The sequence below is a fragment of the Mytilus edulis genome, chromosome 1 (genome assembly GCF_963676685.1).
Source record: "Mytilus edulis chromosome 1, xbMytEdul2.2, whole genome shotgun sequence".
Classification (NCBI taxonomy): domain Eukaryota; kingdom Metazoa; phylum Mollusca; class Bivalvia; order Mytilida; family Mytilidae; genus Mytilus; species Mytilus edulis.
In genome coordinates, this window is record NC_092344.1 from 21,124,488 (window position 1) to 21,138,126 (window position 13,639).

Here is a 13,639-nt window from a genome sequence, read left to right on the forward strand (position 1 = left end):
GTATATGTTTAAGTATTGGTTTCAAAAGAATATCTAGAAAATTACTTAGTCTATGTGTTTCACAAGAAGGACCTGCTACAATTGGTCTCAATTTCAGATCGTTAGGATGTGGTATATTCACACATTCTGACTTTGAATTTTTACAAGATTCCCTAATAACATTACTTTTGTGAATTTTTGGAAGTCCGTAAAAATTACTGCTTTTACATTTAAAATTTTTTAGGTGATCGCATTCTTTGTCGGTTAATCCTTTTCTTGGTAAGTGGATGCAGGCTATTAATTTGCTTTTTATTTTTGACTGATTGTAATTCTTTACTTTTTCATAATAAGTATTGTCCTGTAATAAGTTATTGGCTATATTTATATAGTAATTAAGATCCATAACTACCACGGCACTTCCTTTGTCTGCTTCTTTGATTATTATATCTTTGTTATTTTTTGATTTGTATATTGTTTACCATTCCTGACGACTTGTATTTGGTCGGCATTTCGGACTTTGTATTTCGTTAAAGGGAAAATTTGTTATATGATCACAAAATGTATCTAATGCTTTGTTCATACCCTTTGACGATTTATAAGTACTTTTATTCCGGACAATAGATTCGTCTGGGTTCTCTTTATCAAATAATTCTTCTGTCAAACGTAATTTTCGACAGAAATTTGAAATGTCATCTTTAACCTCATTATAATTTGATGTTGTGGAGTCGGGGTAAATTTTAGTCCCTTTGAAAGTATTTGAATCTCTGGTGCTGATAATGATAAGTTAGATAGATTAATTATTCTTGGTATCTCACATTGAAGAAATTACTCCCCAGCGCGAAATTAAGCAAAGATGATACAATTCCTTCTGTAAAAAAAAAGCGGACGTACAAATTGCAGTATTTGTCAAAATATTATGGAAGGACAGTCATATGAATTTAAATCAGGAGAGATTTTCACTATTAAAAACTCTTTTACATGTGCATCGAGCAATTTAATTTATGTCATCAAATGTAATGGGTGTCAAAAGGATTATATTAGACAAACAGGAAACACTTTACGGAAACGATTTACTGTTCACCGTCAACAAATCCGACATAAAGAAATTAGGATGATTAACGTAAGTGAACACCTGGATTTATGCGCTAGCACCAAATCACCCAAATACTATGTTTTCCCTTTTTACCAATGTGACGACCAGTTCACCGAAGAAATGAGAATTAATAAAGAAAATATGTTTATACAGAAGTACAAAACAAGCCTAAACAGATAAGACGTTACTTTTGTAAGGGTTACGTCCCTTTAATGCATTGTTACAGACTTAGTATCGTGACGTTACGTTACCGTTAGTTACATTCATCCATGATTATCACAAAGATGTGAAACCGGTTGGAGAAAAATGTAGGGAATAAAAGGACCTTAAGAGCATTTTGAAATTTAATTTAATTTATATTTCTACTAGTGTGGACACAGAATTCAATTTTTAGTATATTAAATGACTGAATAAATAGTCAACGATAAATCTTACGGGGCGATGGATCATATAATTATGATTCAGTACACTACAAAATATAATATATAACAAGTCTAAAAGGGTACAACATCACCAACAACACAATAAAACGAACAATATGTTAGATATTTCGGATAACAGATATCCTTCCACGGTAATAGCACGACAAATGAATCATGTCAATTCAAATTAAGACGCTTTCAAAATCTTGAAATTAATACAATTTATATATATATATACATATATATATATATATATATATATATGTATACAACTCGTCTAAACATCAACCTAACAATGTTAGATCTGTAAATTTGCTTTCGCAAATTTTTTGTTCTTCCCTCGCCGGGATTCGAAGCCATGCTACTGTGATATCGTGACACCAAATCGCCTGCACTGCAGCCGTCCCGCTAAACCACAAGACCATCTGGGCTCTACAAAAATAAAGCTTTCAGTGGCCGTGTGTTACCTTTCCTCGTCAGTTTTAATCTAGCGGCGTACTGCAGTACATGATAGCAAATATATATATATAAAACCATGAAAATAAAAAGTAAAACAAGCTGATCAAATTATCTCAAAACTGAATTGTGATTGATAATTTCAATGTTATTCAAACATTTTGAAAATTTCAGATATATTTGTTGATTATTATATATATAAACAATTTTAACTGAAGCCTAATATAGATTTAGGGTGTCAGTTGAGTGAAGTAAATAATGCAGCGATTTTTTGGATTTTTTGGAATAAAATGCATCTTAAATATTATATAAAGCAACACAATCAATTTAAAAAATGACACCTTTGCTTTGTAAAAACATGAATTTATATAATCATTATAATCAAACTTCCAGAGTAATCCTTGATAACCTTTTAAAACGGAAATGTGTTCCAAAGTTTCAATAATTTCTTTTATTCATTTCATTTAAACTTAAATATTTTTTTGTCAAAATAAAAGATATGGCATATAGGAAGCACTGAATTAGGTTTAATTGCATAAGTACTTGTGTGTTTTACAGGTAAAAAGAAAGCCCTATTCTCTTTTCACTCGTGTATTACTTATCTAGTGAATTCAAAAGGCCTTGTGATGTAAGATGTACAGAATGTAGCAATTTTGGATGCATGTTATTTAGAATTTAAAACTCTGACCAGGTGTGATTTGTTTAATGAGTTTGCCCCAAACAGGACGTAAGGATTTTTACTTCACCACTAATCAGAAGAACAATTTTATCACTTTTATTAATTTCTCTAATTTTGATTCTTTTTTCAATTTGATTTTTATCACATACAATATATCCCAAATTATATTAAAAGGTATATTTCTAATATAAGGTTGAACAATTAAAGTGATTTTGTTGGCTGTTGCTACATTTACCCCATTAAAAAGATAATTATATTACTATAGTATATAATTATGAAACCTATGTAGTTTTTAGTTAGATATTGTGGAAAACTAAGTTTAAAAAAACATGCCAAACAAGAAGCACCCAAACATACTAAATAAGGTTTTATTGTCCTCATTATAAGTGTAGTTTAGGTAAAATAAGATATTTTATTTATCATAATTATCACTCAAACTTTAAAATTAATAAAATAAAATTATCATATAAGATAATCTGAGTTAACCTTCTTTATTTGATAAATCTAAGAATCAACTAAGGATGTAAAAATCAGATTTTTTATATATATGTTTATTTTTTGTGACTGCTGTCATCTAAGTTAAGAGGAAATTTAAAAAAAAAAGAAGAGGTAATTTGGTCAAGTATTGTTCAGAAAGGTCGAGTATTGTTCAGACCTTTAGTTTGACTATGGTTAAGACTGAAGAAAATAGGTCGAGTACAGGTCGAGAACGGGTTAAGACTGTTTCAAACTGGTCGAGTAATACTTCAGACTAATTTCAATGTCAAAGATAATGGTCAAGTACGAATCATTACAGTCGAGTACGGTTAAATAAAGGCAACAGTAGTATACCGCTGTTCAAAACTCATAAATCTATGGACAAAAAACAAAATCGGGGTAACAAACTAAAACTGACTGGGGTCGAGTAATGTCAAGTAAAATTCAGACCAATTTTTCGAGTAAAAATCAGTGCAGTCGATTACGGATATAGGCCATTTAAGACTTACTGGTTTGTAGTGTTTTGATAACTACTTATACATTTCATGAAATAATGATTGTTACATGAAAGTTTATAGGGATTTATTTTAGATAGATTTATATAATTACAACAAAGGGTTCATTTGAACGAATAGGTATAGTCAGAGGTGTACTCATTAATTTTTCGAGTAAAAAGACTAAGCTTAATTTCTATGGTTAATTAAAAAATGGTAAAAAACAAATATTCGTACGAGTTGAAGCTACCTGTGATTTATGTCCCTCATCAAATCATTTTAGTCCTCTGGACTACATATTTGTTCTGCACGGAAGTCCTTAGAAAATCATATTTTCTTAAATATTGGGATATAATGTTTTGTTTATGTCAAAATTGTATGCTCCTTGATACTTTCATGTGATAATGTATTGGTTATTATGTCAGTATTAACACTTCGGTGTTGACATGAATATCAATAATAATGTGGTCATTTGTATGAATTTCCTGTTTACAAAACTTTGAATTTTTCGAAAAACTAAAGATTTTCTTATCCCAGGCATAGATTACCTTAGTCGTATTTGGCACAAATTATTGGAATTTTGGATCCACAATGCTCTTCAACTTTGTACTTGTTTGGCTTCATAAATATTTTGATATGAGCGTCACTGATGAGTCTTATGTAGACGAAACGCGCGTCTGGCGTACTAAATTATAGTTCTGGTATCTTTGATAACTAATTAGCCAGTAGAAATGTAAAAACATGCTTTACAATTTATAAGTTTAATCTAGGGCTTTTTTGGTAACTTATTCTAATATAAAGGTATTCTGAAAATATTCAGTTTTTGATTACACAATGATCCTAATTAAAAAAGTGAAAACCTATTTCGAATCATTAAAACAGCTGCATTCAACTGGTCGGGCTTATTATTTAAAAGAATATGTATTATTTAGCATACTCATGCTCCCACCAATGCATTTATCAGTGTTTGGAAACAAATACAGTATCTATTTTACTAGAAGTGGGACATTTAAAGACGTATCGTATCAATTTTCTGATACTTTGATATACCTGAACGTATATTTGGCTTACAATTGATTATGTACATGTTTGCATAGTACATTATTATTATTAAGTCTTTCCACTTTTATGTGGAAAGACTTTTTGTTTTTCTTCTAATTATTAAGTCTTTCCACTTTTCTGTGGAAAGACTTATTGTTTTTCTTCTGATTATTATTATTTCTCATATGGTATCGTATAGTTTATGCGCTTTTAAATTTCACCCTGCTAAGGCGTACCATTTTCTTTGTAAGAGTTATCTCCCTATTCACTGTTTATCATCTGTGTGCATCTCCTTCGTAACAAAAAAAGTTATCGACAAAATTCTTTTTACAAAATGTTCATTATATCCTCCGGAATTTTTCGCTCATTTGGAACGAAGCGATTCGATGAAATTTTATAGGAGTTATCTGCCTTTACAAATTAAATTTGTCGGTATGTTTTTTTAACTCATCAACAGTTAACCGTATAACCCTAGAACGTTTTTATTTGAGGCCCCTAGGTCCTAACTTAGAAAATGAGGTCAAGGTCAAAGGTCAAGGTCAACTTCTCAATTGTGAATTTTGCTTGTTTTTGCATTTTCTCTGACACTTTGAAAGATACATATAAAAGAACAAGTGTAAAATGTCTGCTTTATTGTCATGAAAATATGCTACATTAAGTCTGATACAATTTAATGGCATCTTATAGGAGTTGGTGCCCCTGAAAGGTCTTGATAAGAGGTTATTTGATTATAACTTCAACTAAGTTCATTATAAAGGCATTTGACTTTGTACAAAAGGTTAGGTGACAAATGACCTTGAAAAATTACTGCCGGAAGTGACCTTGAGAAAACCGGAAGTAGCCTTTTTTCAATTTTTCTCATATAAAAGTACTCAGAATCCATATATTTTGTCATATAAATACATAAACTGATTACTGAAGACTATAAATGACTTCCAACAAACCGGAAGTGGCCAATTATCTCCCATTCTACATACAAAAGTATATTGAAACTTTATATTTTTGGAATCAGTGTGAAAGAAGCTATCATATGAGACCGGAAGTGACAAGACTTATTGTATTTGTTCTGATTATTAGGTCTTTCCACTTTTCTGTGGAAAGACCTATTGTATTTGTTCTGATTATTTTTTTTATTTTTTTTTTTTCTTCCGCCAAATTTTGTTCTTGCGATAAATGTTTGTTTCGCAATATGTCGCTTTGATATTTCTCATATGGTATTGTATAGTTTATTCACTTTTAAATTTCACCCTGCTAAGGCAAACCATTTTCTTTGTAAGAGTTATCTCCCCTTTCACTGTTTATCATCAGAGTGCATCTCCTCCGTAACCGTAGAAAAATGCGACAAATTTATTTTATTAAATTGCTCGTTATATCCTTCGCATGATTTGTCCTATTTTAACCGAAGCGATATGAACACTCCATATGAGAGTTATTCCCCCTTTTGCATTTGATATTAGTAATATGCATTTCTAACCGGTAAACCATAGGTAATAGAGACCTAGGGTCTTTTGATTTAAGGTCCTTGGTCCAAAAAAATGAAAATTAGGTCAAGGTCAAAGGTCAAGGTCATTTCATAAATTTTGATTTTGGCTTATTTTCACTTTTCTTCAAAAACCGTATAACATATCGACATGTTCTTTTTACTAAATTGTTAGTTACGACATGTCGTAACTTTTGTATTTTGGTTGAAAGGGTGCGTAAACAATAAATGGGAGTTTTGGCCCATCTTATATTTAGAATTATGCATAAAGTGATGTAACTCATTATCCATACATATTATAAGACCTTGCATCTTTTGATTTGAGGTCCTTGGTTTGTGACCTTGAAAATGAGCTCAAGGTCATTGGTTAATAGGACGTTCTAGATTTTGACCTTTGCTTTAAATTCATATTTATACATCATAAAGCCATAGGAAGTGACATTTTAGACTGATTTTTAATATTTTTATATCAAAATAGATCTTTACCGGTGGAAAGACCTTCAATTGTTCTCTGAACAATTGGCTTTTAATTATTATTTTTTTTTTTTTTTCCGCCAAATTTTGTTCTTGCGATAAATGTTTGTTTCGCAATATGTCGCTTAGATATTTCTCATATGGTATCGTATAGTTTATGCGCTTTTAAATTTCACCCTGCTAAGGCGAACCATTTTCTTTGTAAGAGTTATCTCCCTATTCACTGTTTATCATCAGAGTTCATCTCCTTCGTAACAAAAAAAAGATATCGACAAAATTCGTTTTACAAGTTGTTCATTATATCCACAGGAATTTTTGGCTAATTTGGATCGAAGCGATTCGATGAAATTTTATAGGAGTTATCTACCTTTACGGAATGTTTTTTTAACTCATAAACCGTTAATCATATAACCCTGGAATGTTTGTATTTGAGTCCCATGGGTCCTAAATTAGAAAACTAGGTCAAGGTCAAAGGTCAAGGTCAAGTTCTCAATTGTGACTTTTGCTTGTTTTTGCATTTTCTCTGACACTTTGAAAGATACATATAAAAGAACAAGTGCAAAATGTCTGCTTTATTTTTATGAAGATATGCTACATTACGTCTGATACAAATAAATGGCATCTTATAGGAGTTGGTGCCCCTGAAATGTCTTGATATGAGGTTATTTGATTAAAACTTCAACTAAGTTCATTACAAAGGCATTTGACCTTGTACAAAAGGTAAGGTGACAAATAACCTTGGAAAATGACAACCGGAAGTGACCTTAAGAAAACCGGAAGTAGCTTTTTTTGCAATTTTTTCATATAAATTACTCAGAATCCATATATTTTGTCATATAGATACATAAACTGATAACTGAAGACTAAAAATGACACCCAACAAACCGGAAGTGGCCAATTATCCCCCATTCTACATACAAAAGTATATAGAAACTATATATTTTTGGAATCAGTGTGAAAGAAGCTATCATATGAGAACGGAAGTGACATTCATTTCACCGGAAGTAGCATATTATCTCCCTTATATCACTCAAAAATATAATTAAACCATTATTTATCAATTCAGTACGAAGAAACTATCTTCTTATTAAAATGTCTTTGATGTGGAAAGACTTTCAATTATTCTCTGAACAATTGGATTTTAATTATTATTATTATTAAGTCTTTCCACTTTTCTGTGGAAAGACTTATTGTTTTTCTTATGATTATTTTTTTTTCTTCCGCCAAATTTTGTTCTTGCGATAAATGTTTTTTCGCAATATGTCGCTTAGATATTTCTCATATGGTATCGTATAGTTTATGTGCTTTTAAATTTTACCCTGCTAAGGCAAACCATTATCATTATTATTATTATTATTATTATTATAATGTGAGTTTTTTTGGCTGTTATATGTCCATCGGTCATTAATACACTCTTTTTAATACACGCTAGTTATAAATTTATGTTTACTCGTTTATATCTCCGCTCTCGATATTTAAACATCGATCATCACTTTTCAGACATAAATCTATGTAATGCAAGTAAAGTTAATCATTGAGTCAAATACTGTGATAAAAAAATCGAGACAAGGAAAAGATGGGGAAATATCTATGCACGTGAGAACATGCCATCTTATTTCAACAATTTATCCGTTTAATTAAGTAGGACACTCTGACCCTTTGAACAGACTAGAGACATCATAAAATTACAGTATAAATAGCTCACTCTTTTCATTTTGTATTCAAGTCTTAGTAATAACCAATTAAGGGCGTACGATACAGTTACAGGGGAGCTAATGACGTTGCTAACGTAAATTGTTATTTTCGCGACATCAAACGGTGACTTATCGGGAACAGATGCAGTTGTCGGCTGATTTTTATCATTCAAACTGATTTAACTTAAAAACGAGTTCATGAACCCCTCTTTTTTTTAAAATGACATTTGGTTTGATTACGTTAGAAGAGTATGCGTATCAAATTTTAAGAAAAAGGAAATAACGCTTTTTTTTCATCTGATTAATATGCAGCAAAAAATGACGGTTTTTTCCTACATTCTTGATCATTTGATTAATTTGAGTTATTTGTAAAAATAAAAATTACAAATGTATGCAATATCTATATAACACACAAATTACAAATGATTTAACAAAACACAGATCATGTTTATCTTTTAAAACAAAAAAGTTATGTATTTCTATCGAAAAGAAAAATATGTCCACAAATCCGTATTTTTAGGAAATATCTGAAATTTTAACCTCAATTTACTCAAAAAGTAGATCATGAAAGTATATTTTTTATTACATATTTGATTTAATCAGGTTAAAAATAGCCTACATGCAAATTTTCATCAAAATTTAAATACGGAATCAAAACTGTATTGTATGCCCTTAGAAGAACCATCTTCTCTGCTGTCTTAAATCATTGTAATCAACTTAATTTTCAATTAGCAAATACATTTAGTTATTCATTCATTAAGACAATTTACATATATATATTATTTTAATATATGTTATACTAATATATTTCTATAATGCTTTGCAATACTTTTCAATGCTGTTATTACCAATTATCCTTTTACTTAAACATATAAGACTAAAACATTTCCGAAAAGGAGAAGACATTCCCTCGTTTATGCTGTATGGGTTTATTTGATATTTATATTGCAGGGTCTCTCCCAGAATATGGTGATAAAAATTTGACCGCAGAGGCTTGCGTTCAAACTGCTGATCATATATGTGAGAAATCTATTTATATTACTATAACCAACTGTGGAACGTTTTACGTGTACTATCTTCAAAACACAACCCAAAATTCTGCATATTGCTTCGGTAAAGTATTCCACAAAATATATTTTTGTTTTATTTTTACTTATCTGATCTGAAATTCAGCTTACATCTTGCAAGCTTTTATGTAAACTAACCATGATGCATGTTTCCGTGATATCCTTCAGAAAGACCATTATTTGTTCATTGTCAAAACTGCAGTTTAATCAAGAAAACAAAAAATGATGGTATTTGCAAGTATGTTTAAGAATAAAAAACAGTTATTATCTTATAACTTCCAAAATTAATAGAACAAATCTATGAAATGAACTCATTAAACAAACATCAACAAATGTATTTAAATTTCAAACATCAGAAACTTAGCAAATAGAAAACTCAAATATTAAGGATGTACTTAGCTGAGGTTTCTGAATTTATGTCAGATGTGACTCCTTGTTTTTTCCTTCTGAACAGGGTAAAATATTTTTCCCAATAACATTTTTTTTTTTTTTTTTTTATATATATATAAATAAAGGCAACAGTAGTATACCGCTGTTCAAAACTCGTAAATCAGAAGACAAAAAACAAAATCGGGGTAACAAACTAAAACTAAGGGAAATGCATTAAATATAAGAGGAGAACAACGACACAACATTTAAATGTAACACAAACAGAAACGGACTTAGACAAAATCCGATGAGAATAAGAAATATAACATCAAAACCAAATACATGAATTTGGGATAGACAAGTACCGTGACACGTCTTATAGTAATGTGAATTCACACTCAAATATAAGAGAAAACAAACGACACAACGTTAAAACGTAACACACACAAAAACGAACTATAATATAACAATGGTCATATTAATGACTTACATTGGTACAGGACATTTTTTTTAAAGAAAAAATTGTGCGGTTGAACCTGGTTTTGTAGCATGTCAAACCTCCCGCTTTAATGGCAATGTTGAGTATAACATTAAAATGACAACATAACATTACAGGACTACAATACAAATAAATAGGAGAACATATTAAACAAAGAAACACATGAATAATAACTAACAAAAGCCACCAGGTTTTAAATTCAATACGCCAGAAGCGCGCCTCGTCCACACAAGACTTACCAGTGACACCCAGATATATAAGTACGAAAGTCAAAACAAGTACAAAAATGTACAGCACTGAGGATTAAAAGTTCGAAAAGGTTGTGTCAAATACGACAAGGGTTTTCTGCTTGGGATAAGAACATCCTTATTATTTAGAACAATTAATGCTATTGCAAACAGTAAATTTAATCAAATGAATATAAAAGATATACATGATAAAACTGAAGTATTAACTAATTACAGAAAACAAAAACAGGTACAATACATAAACCAACACAAAAAATAGACATTTTGTTTACCTATTATGTCTGTTTGTTGTATTCACACATCGTTGTCAATATAAAGGAATTTGTTGCGACTGTCATACAGGGTTGGCTAGCTATAAAACCAGGTTGAATTCACAATTTTCTATATAACAAAAAGTCACGAATATTGCAATTGTTGATGTGCTCGATGTGCTCGAGCTTTTGGTTTTGCCATTTGATTGGGGACTTTCAATTTTAAACTTTCATCGGAGTTCAGTTTCAATGTGATTTTAATTTTCATATTCCTTACAGCAGACATTATAATGATATTTCTTCTTAAATATATGTACATATTTGATATCAATTCGTTTGTATGTTATTCAGCTGCAATCAAAAGTCATGATTCTAGATAAATTCGAACAATAAAAAATGTTTCTTAATATAATTCAAGTTCTAGGTTAAACAAATATGAGAAAGGTAAACGTGTAGATAAATCATAAAGACTGGAGAAACCTTAAACATTAATATGTTTGTGAAAACCAGTATGAATTATATTATATTTCAATAGGAAGTGGTGCAGTACGTTGTCCTCATGGTTTTTCCTCGGACAATGGTTATTATCCTGGATGTAGCTGTAAGTAATATATTTTTTCATGTAAGTAGTGTGTATTATTTTAAATTATTTTTTCAAAGTACTTCATAAGCCTTTTTAATAAGTCGATGGAGTACGAGAACTGTAATGAAAGTGGTAAAGCTTATGCCAAGTACACAATACTGGTTTAATTTATTCATGTATTTAACATATTATCAAGTGTGGTATACACATCAAAATAAAAAAAAATAAAAAATTGTCTGATATAACTGATTACTTTTTTTTAGGGAGGAGAGCGTATTTCAAATGATTTTTTATGATTAATTAGTAAAACTTATAGTCTGCTTCATATATAATTGACGACAAAACGTAATTTTCCATATACAAATGTGAGCATTGTCAAAATAGTGTTGAGAACCTTCAAGAGAGTTTAAATCTATGTTACAAATCAGAAAATTAACGTCTGTTATTTCAATTTCGGCAATTCAATTAATACGTTACTTTGTAACGTTTAACATTTTCCAAATTTTCTCTAGTATTTGTTAAAAGATATGTCAATGGTATAACTTGGATCGCTATGAGGACTTATGAATCAACAATGATTACAACAGTTATTTGCATATTATGCTTATTCCAGAAGAATGAAACCAGGAAATATATTCGTATAAGAACAATTATACGTATGAAATAATACAGATTTATTTGTTGAATTACAATTGTTGCTTGTTGGATAGTAATTTCAAACTATCATGTGTGTTCACCTTGAAATGTGCACTATCAGTTTTTTTAAGTGTATATTTGTGATAAAGGTGTCAGTAGAAAGTTAATTACACTGTGCAATTGTCATTTCTTTTAAAGCGTTTTATCCAAAAGAAATTGTATTGCCGATGGTAGAACCTGTTCTTGTGGAAGGAGATATATTTGAGTCCATACCTCTTTATCCCAAAACACCAAGCCTTGCGCCTGTTTTCCGATGTAAATTTGATGAAGTGTCAGAAGGAAATTATGTATATGATATATTTTGGCATATAAATGGGGACTTCGTTAAAAAAGTGATAAATATGTCCTATATACAAGTGAACACAACAGATCTGACGAATTATGACCGGAGAAATACACATCATTTGAATATGAAGGTAAAGTTTCATAGATAAAGAAACTGATATTGCTACCCACTATTATTCTTTAGGTTGTTCGCGTCTCTTGTTTTTGACACATTTTCGGAGTCTTCTGGTTTTATTCATTAAAAAATGCACACTGATAAAAAAAAAAGGTATAAAAAAAAACATAGAATGACTCATTTCCCGCCAAATTTTCAATAGTTTATATCTTGAAAACAATCAAATGGACCCTTGATTTGTATCTACTTTTTAAGTTTCTTTATGTATATACTGTCAATTTTAAATTTCCTCTAATATAAAAAAAAAGTTAAAAATTACAAGCATACAGGTGGTATGTATTTATCATAATACAAAAAGCTTGACAGTTGCATTAAACTGACTTTGTATTACATTTATTGTTCTTCTTATCTTGAAATAAAACTCGTAAAAACATTTTTATCTTTACAAAATTGTCAATTACCAAATCGGTAAAAGGGTAGTATAAAAATCGGAGATGTGTTATGAAGACACAGTGTAATCAAAGACCTCCGGAATTACATGTACGCAACATTAGTTCATCGCTCAATCTTTAATTATAAGCGTTCTGTATATATAGCCTCATTGAGACATGATATTGAGTCGAGAGTTTGTTCTTTATTAATTTTATTGTATTTATTGAAGAGCTTCAAGTGGTGAAGCTTGAATGATCCTTTCGCAAATTTAACGGACACCATGACGAGGTGGTTGACCGTTATCTTTTCACATTTGACGACATATATGTTTCTATTGTCGTAACGGAAATATCGTTCTCAATTCCTAGATTGTTATCTACCGATTGAGACTTATGACCAGGTTTGTACTCCTTTAAGCAATACGATAAGTTCTACGTGTGGATCAGGATTTGCATACTTTTTCACAGCAGTGAGATAATCCCCATTTTTTTGGTTGGATTTGTGTCGCTCAGTTAATTTTCTATATTAGGTGAAGTGTTTGTCTAATGGTCGCTTTCCGTCTGAGGATATATCTGACAGTTTATACGATATTCTAGAGTTTGCATTGCATATCAAGATAATCTTTATAGAGGAATGCCTTTTATAGAAAAGCCATTGAACATTGAATTCCCAGTAACGAATTTAAATCATCCTTTCAAAAATTATGCAGACGTTTGGTCATTCTCTCCTACGTTTGTGAATTTCGAATCTCCATTTTGTAATTGATTTACTCTTTTAGAAATGTTAAGTTTTTTTAATATAAGAT

At 30.3% G+C, this 13,639-nt stretch overlaps 1 protein-coding gene across 1 annotated transcript in view; it reads left to right on the plus strand.

The window, feature by feature from the left end:
* Nucleotides 1-13,639, plus strand: part of LOC139527390 (mucin-22-like) — a 46,377-nt gene that overhangs the window by 4,404 nt on the left and 28,334 nt on the right. Inside the window, exons 2-4 of the mRNA XM_071322806.1 lie at nucleotides 9,241-9,402; nucleotides 11,259-11,324; nucleotides 12,141-12,418. Coding sequence (XP_071178907.1) covers nucleotides 12,170-12,418 — 249 coding nt within the window. The 5' untranslated portion in view covers nucleotides 9,241-9,402; nucleotides 11,259-11,324; nucleotides 12,141-12,169. The remainder of the gene's footprint in view (nucleotides 1-9,240; nucleotides 9,403-11,258; nucleotides 11,325-12,140; nucleotides 12,419-13,639) is intronic.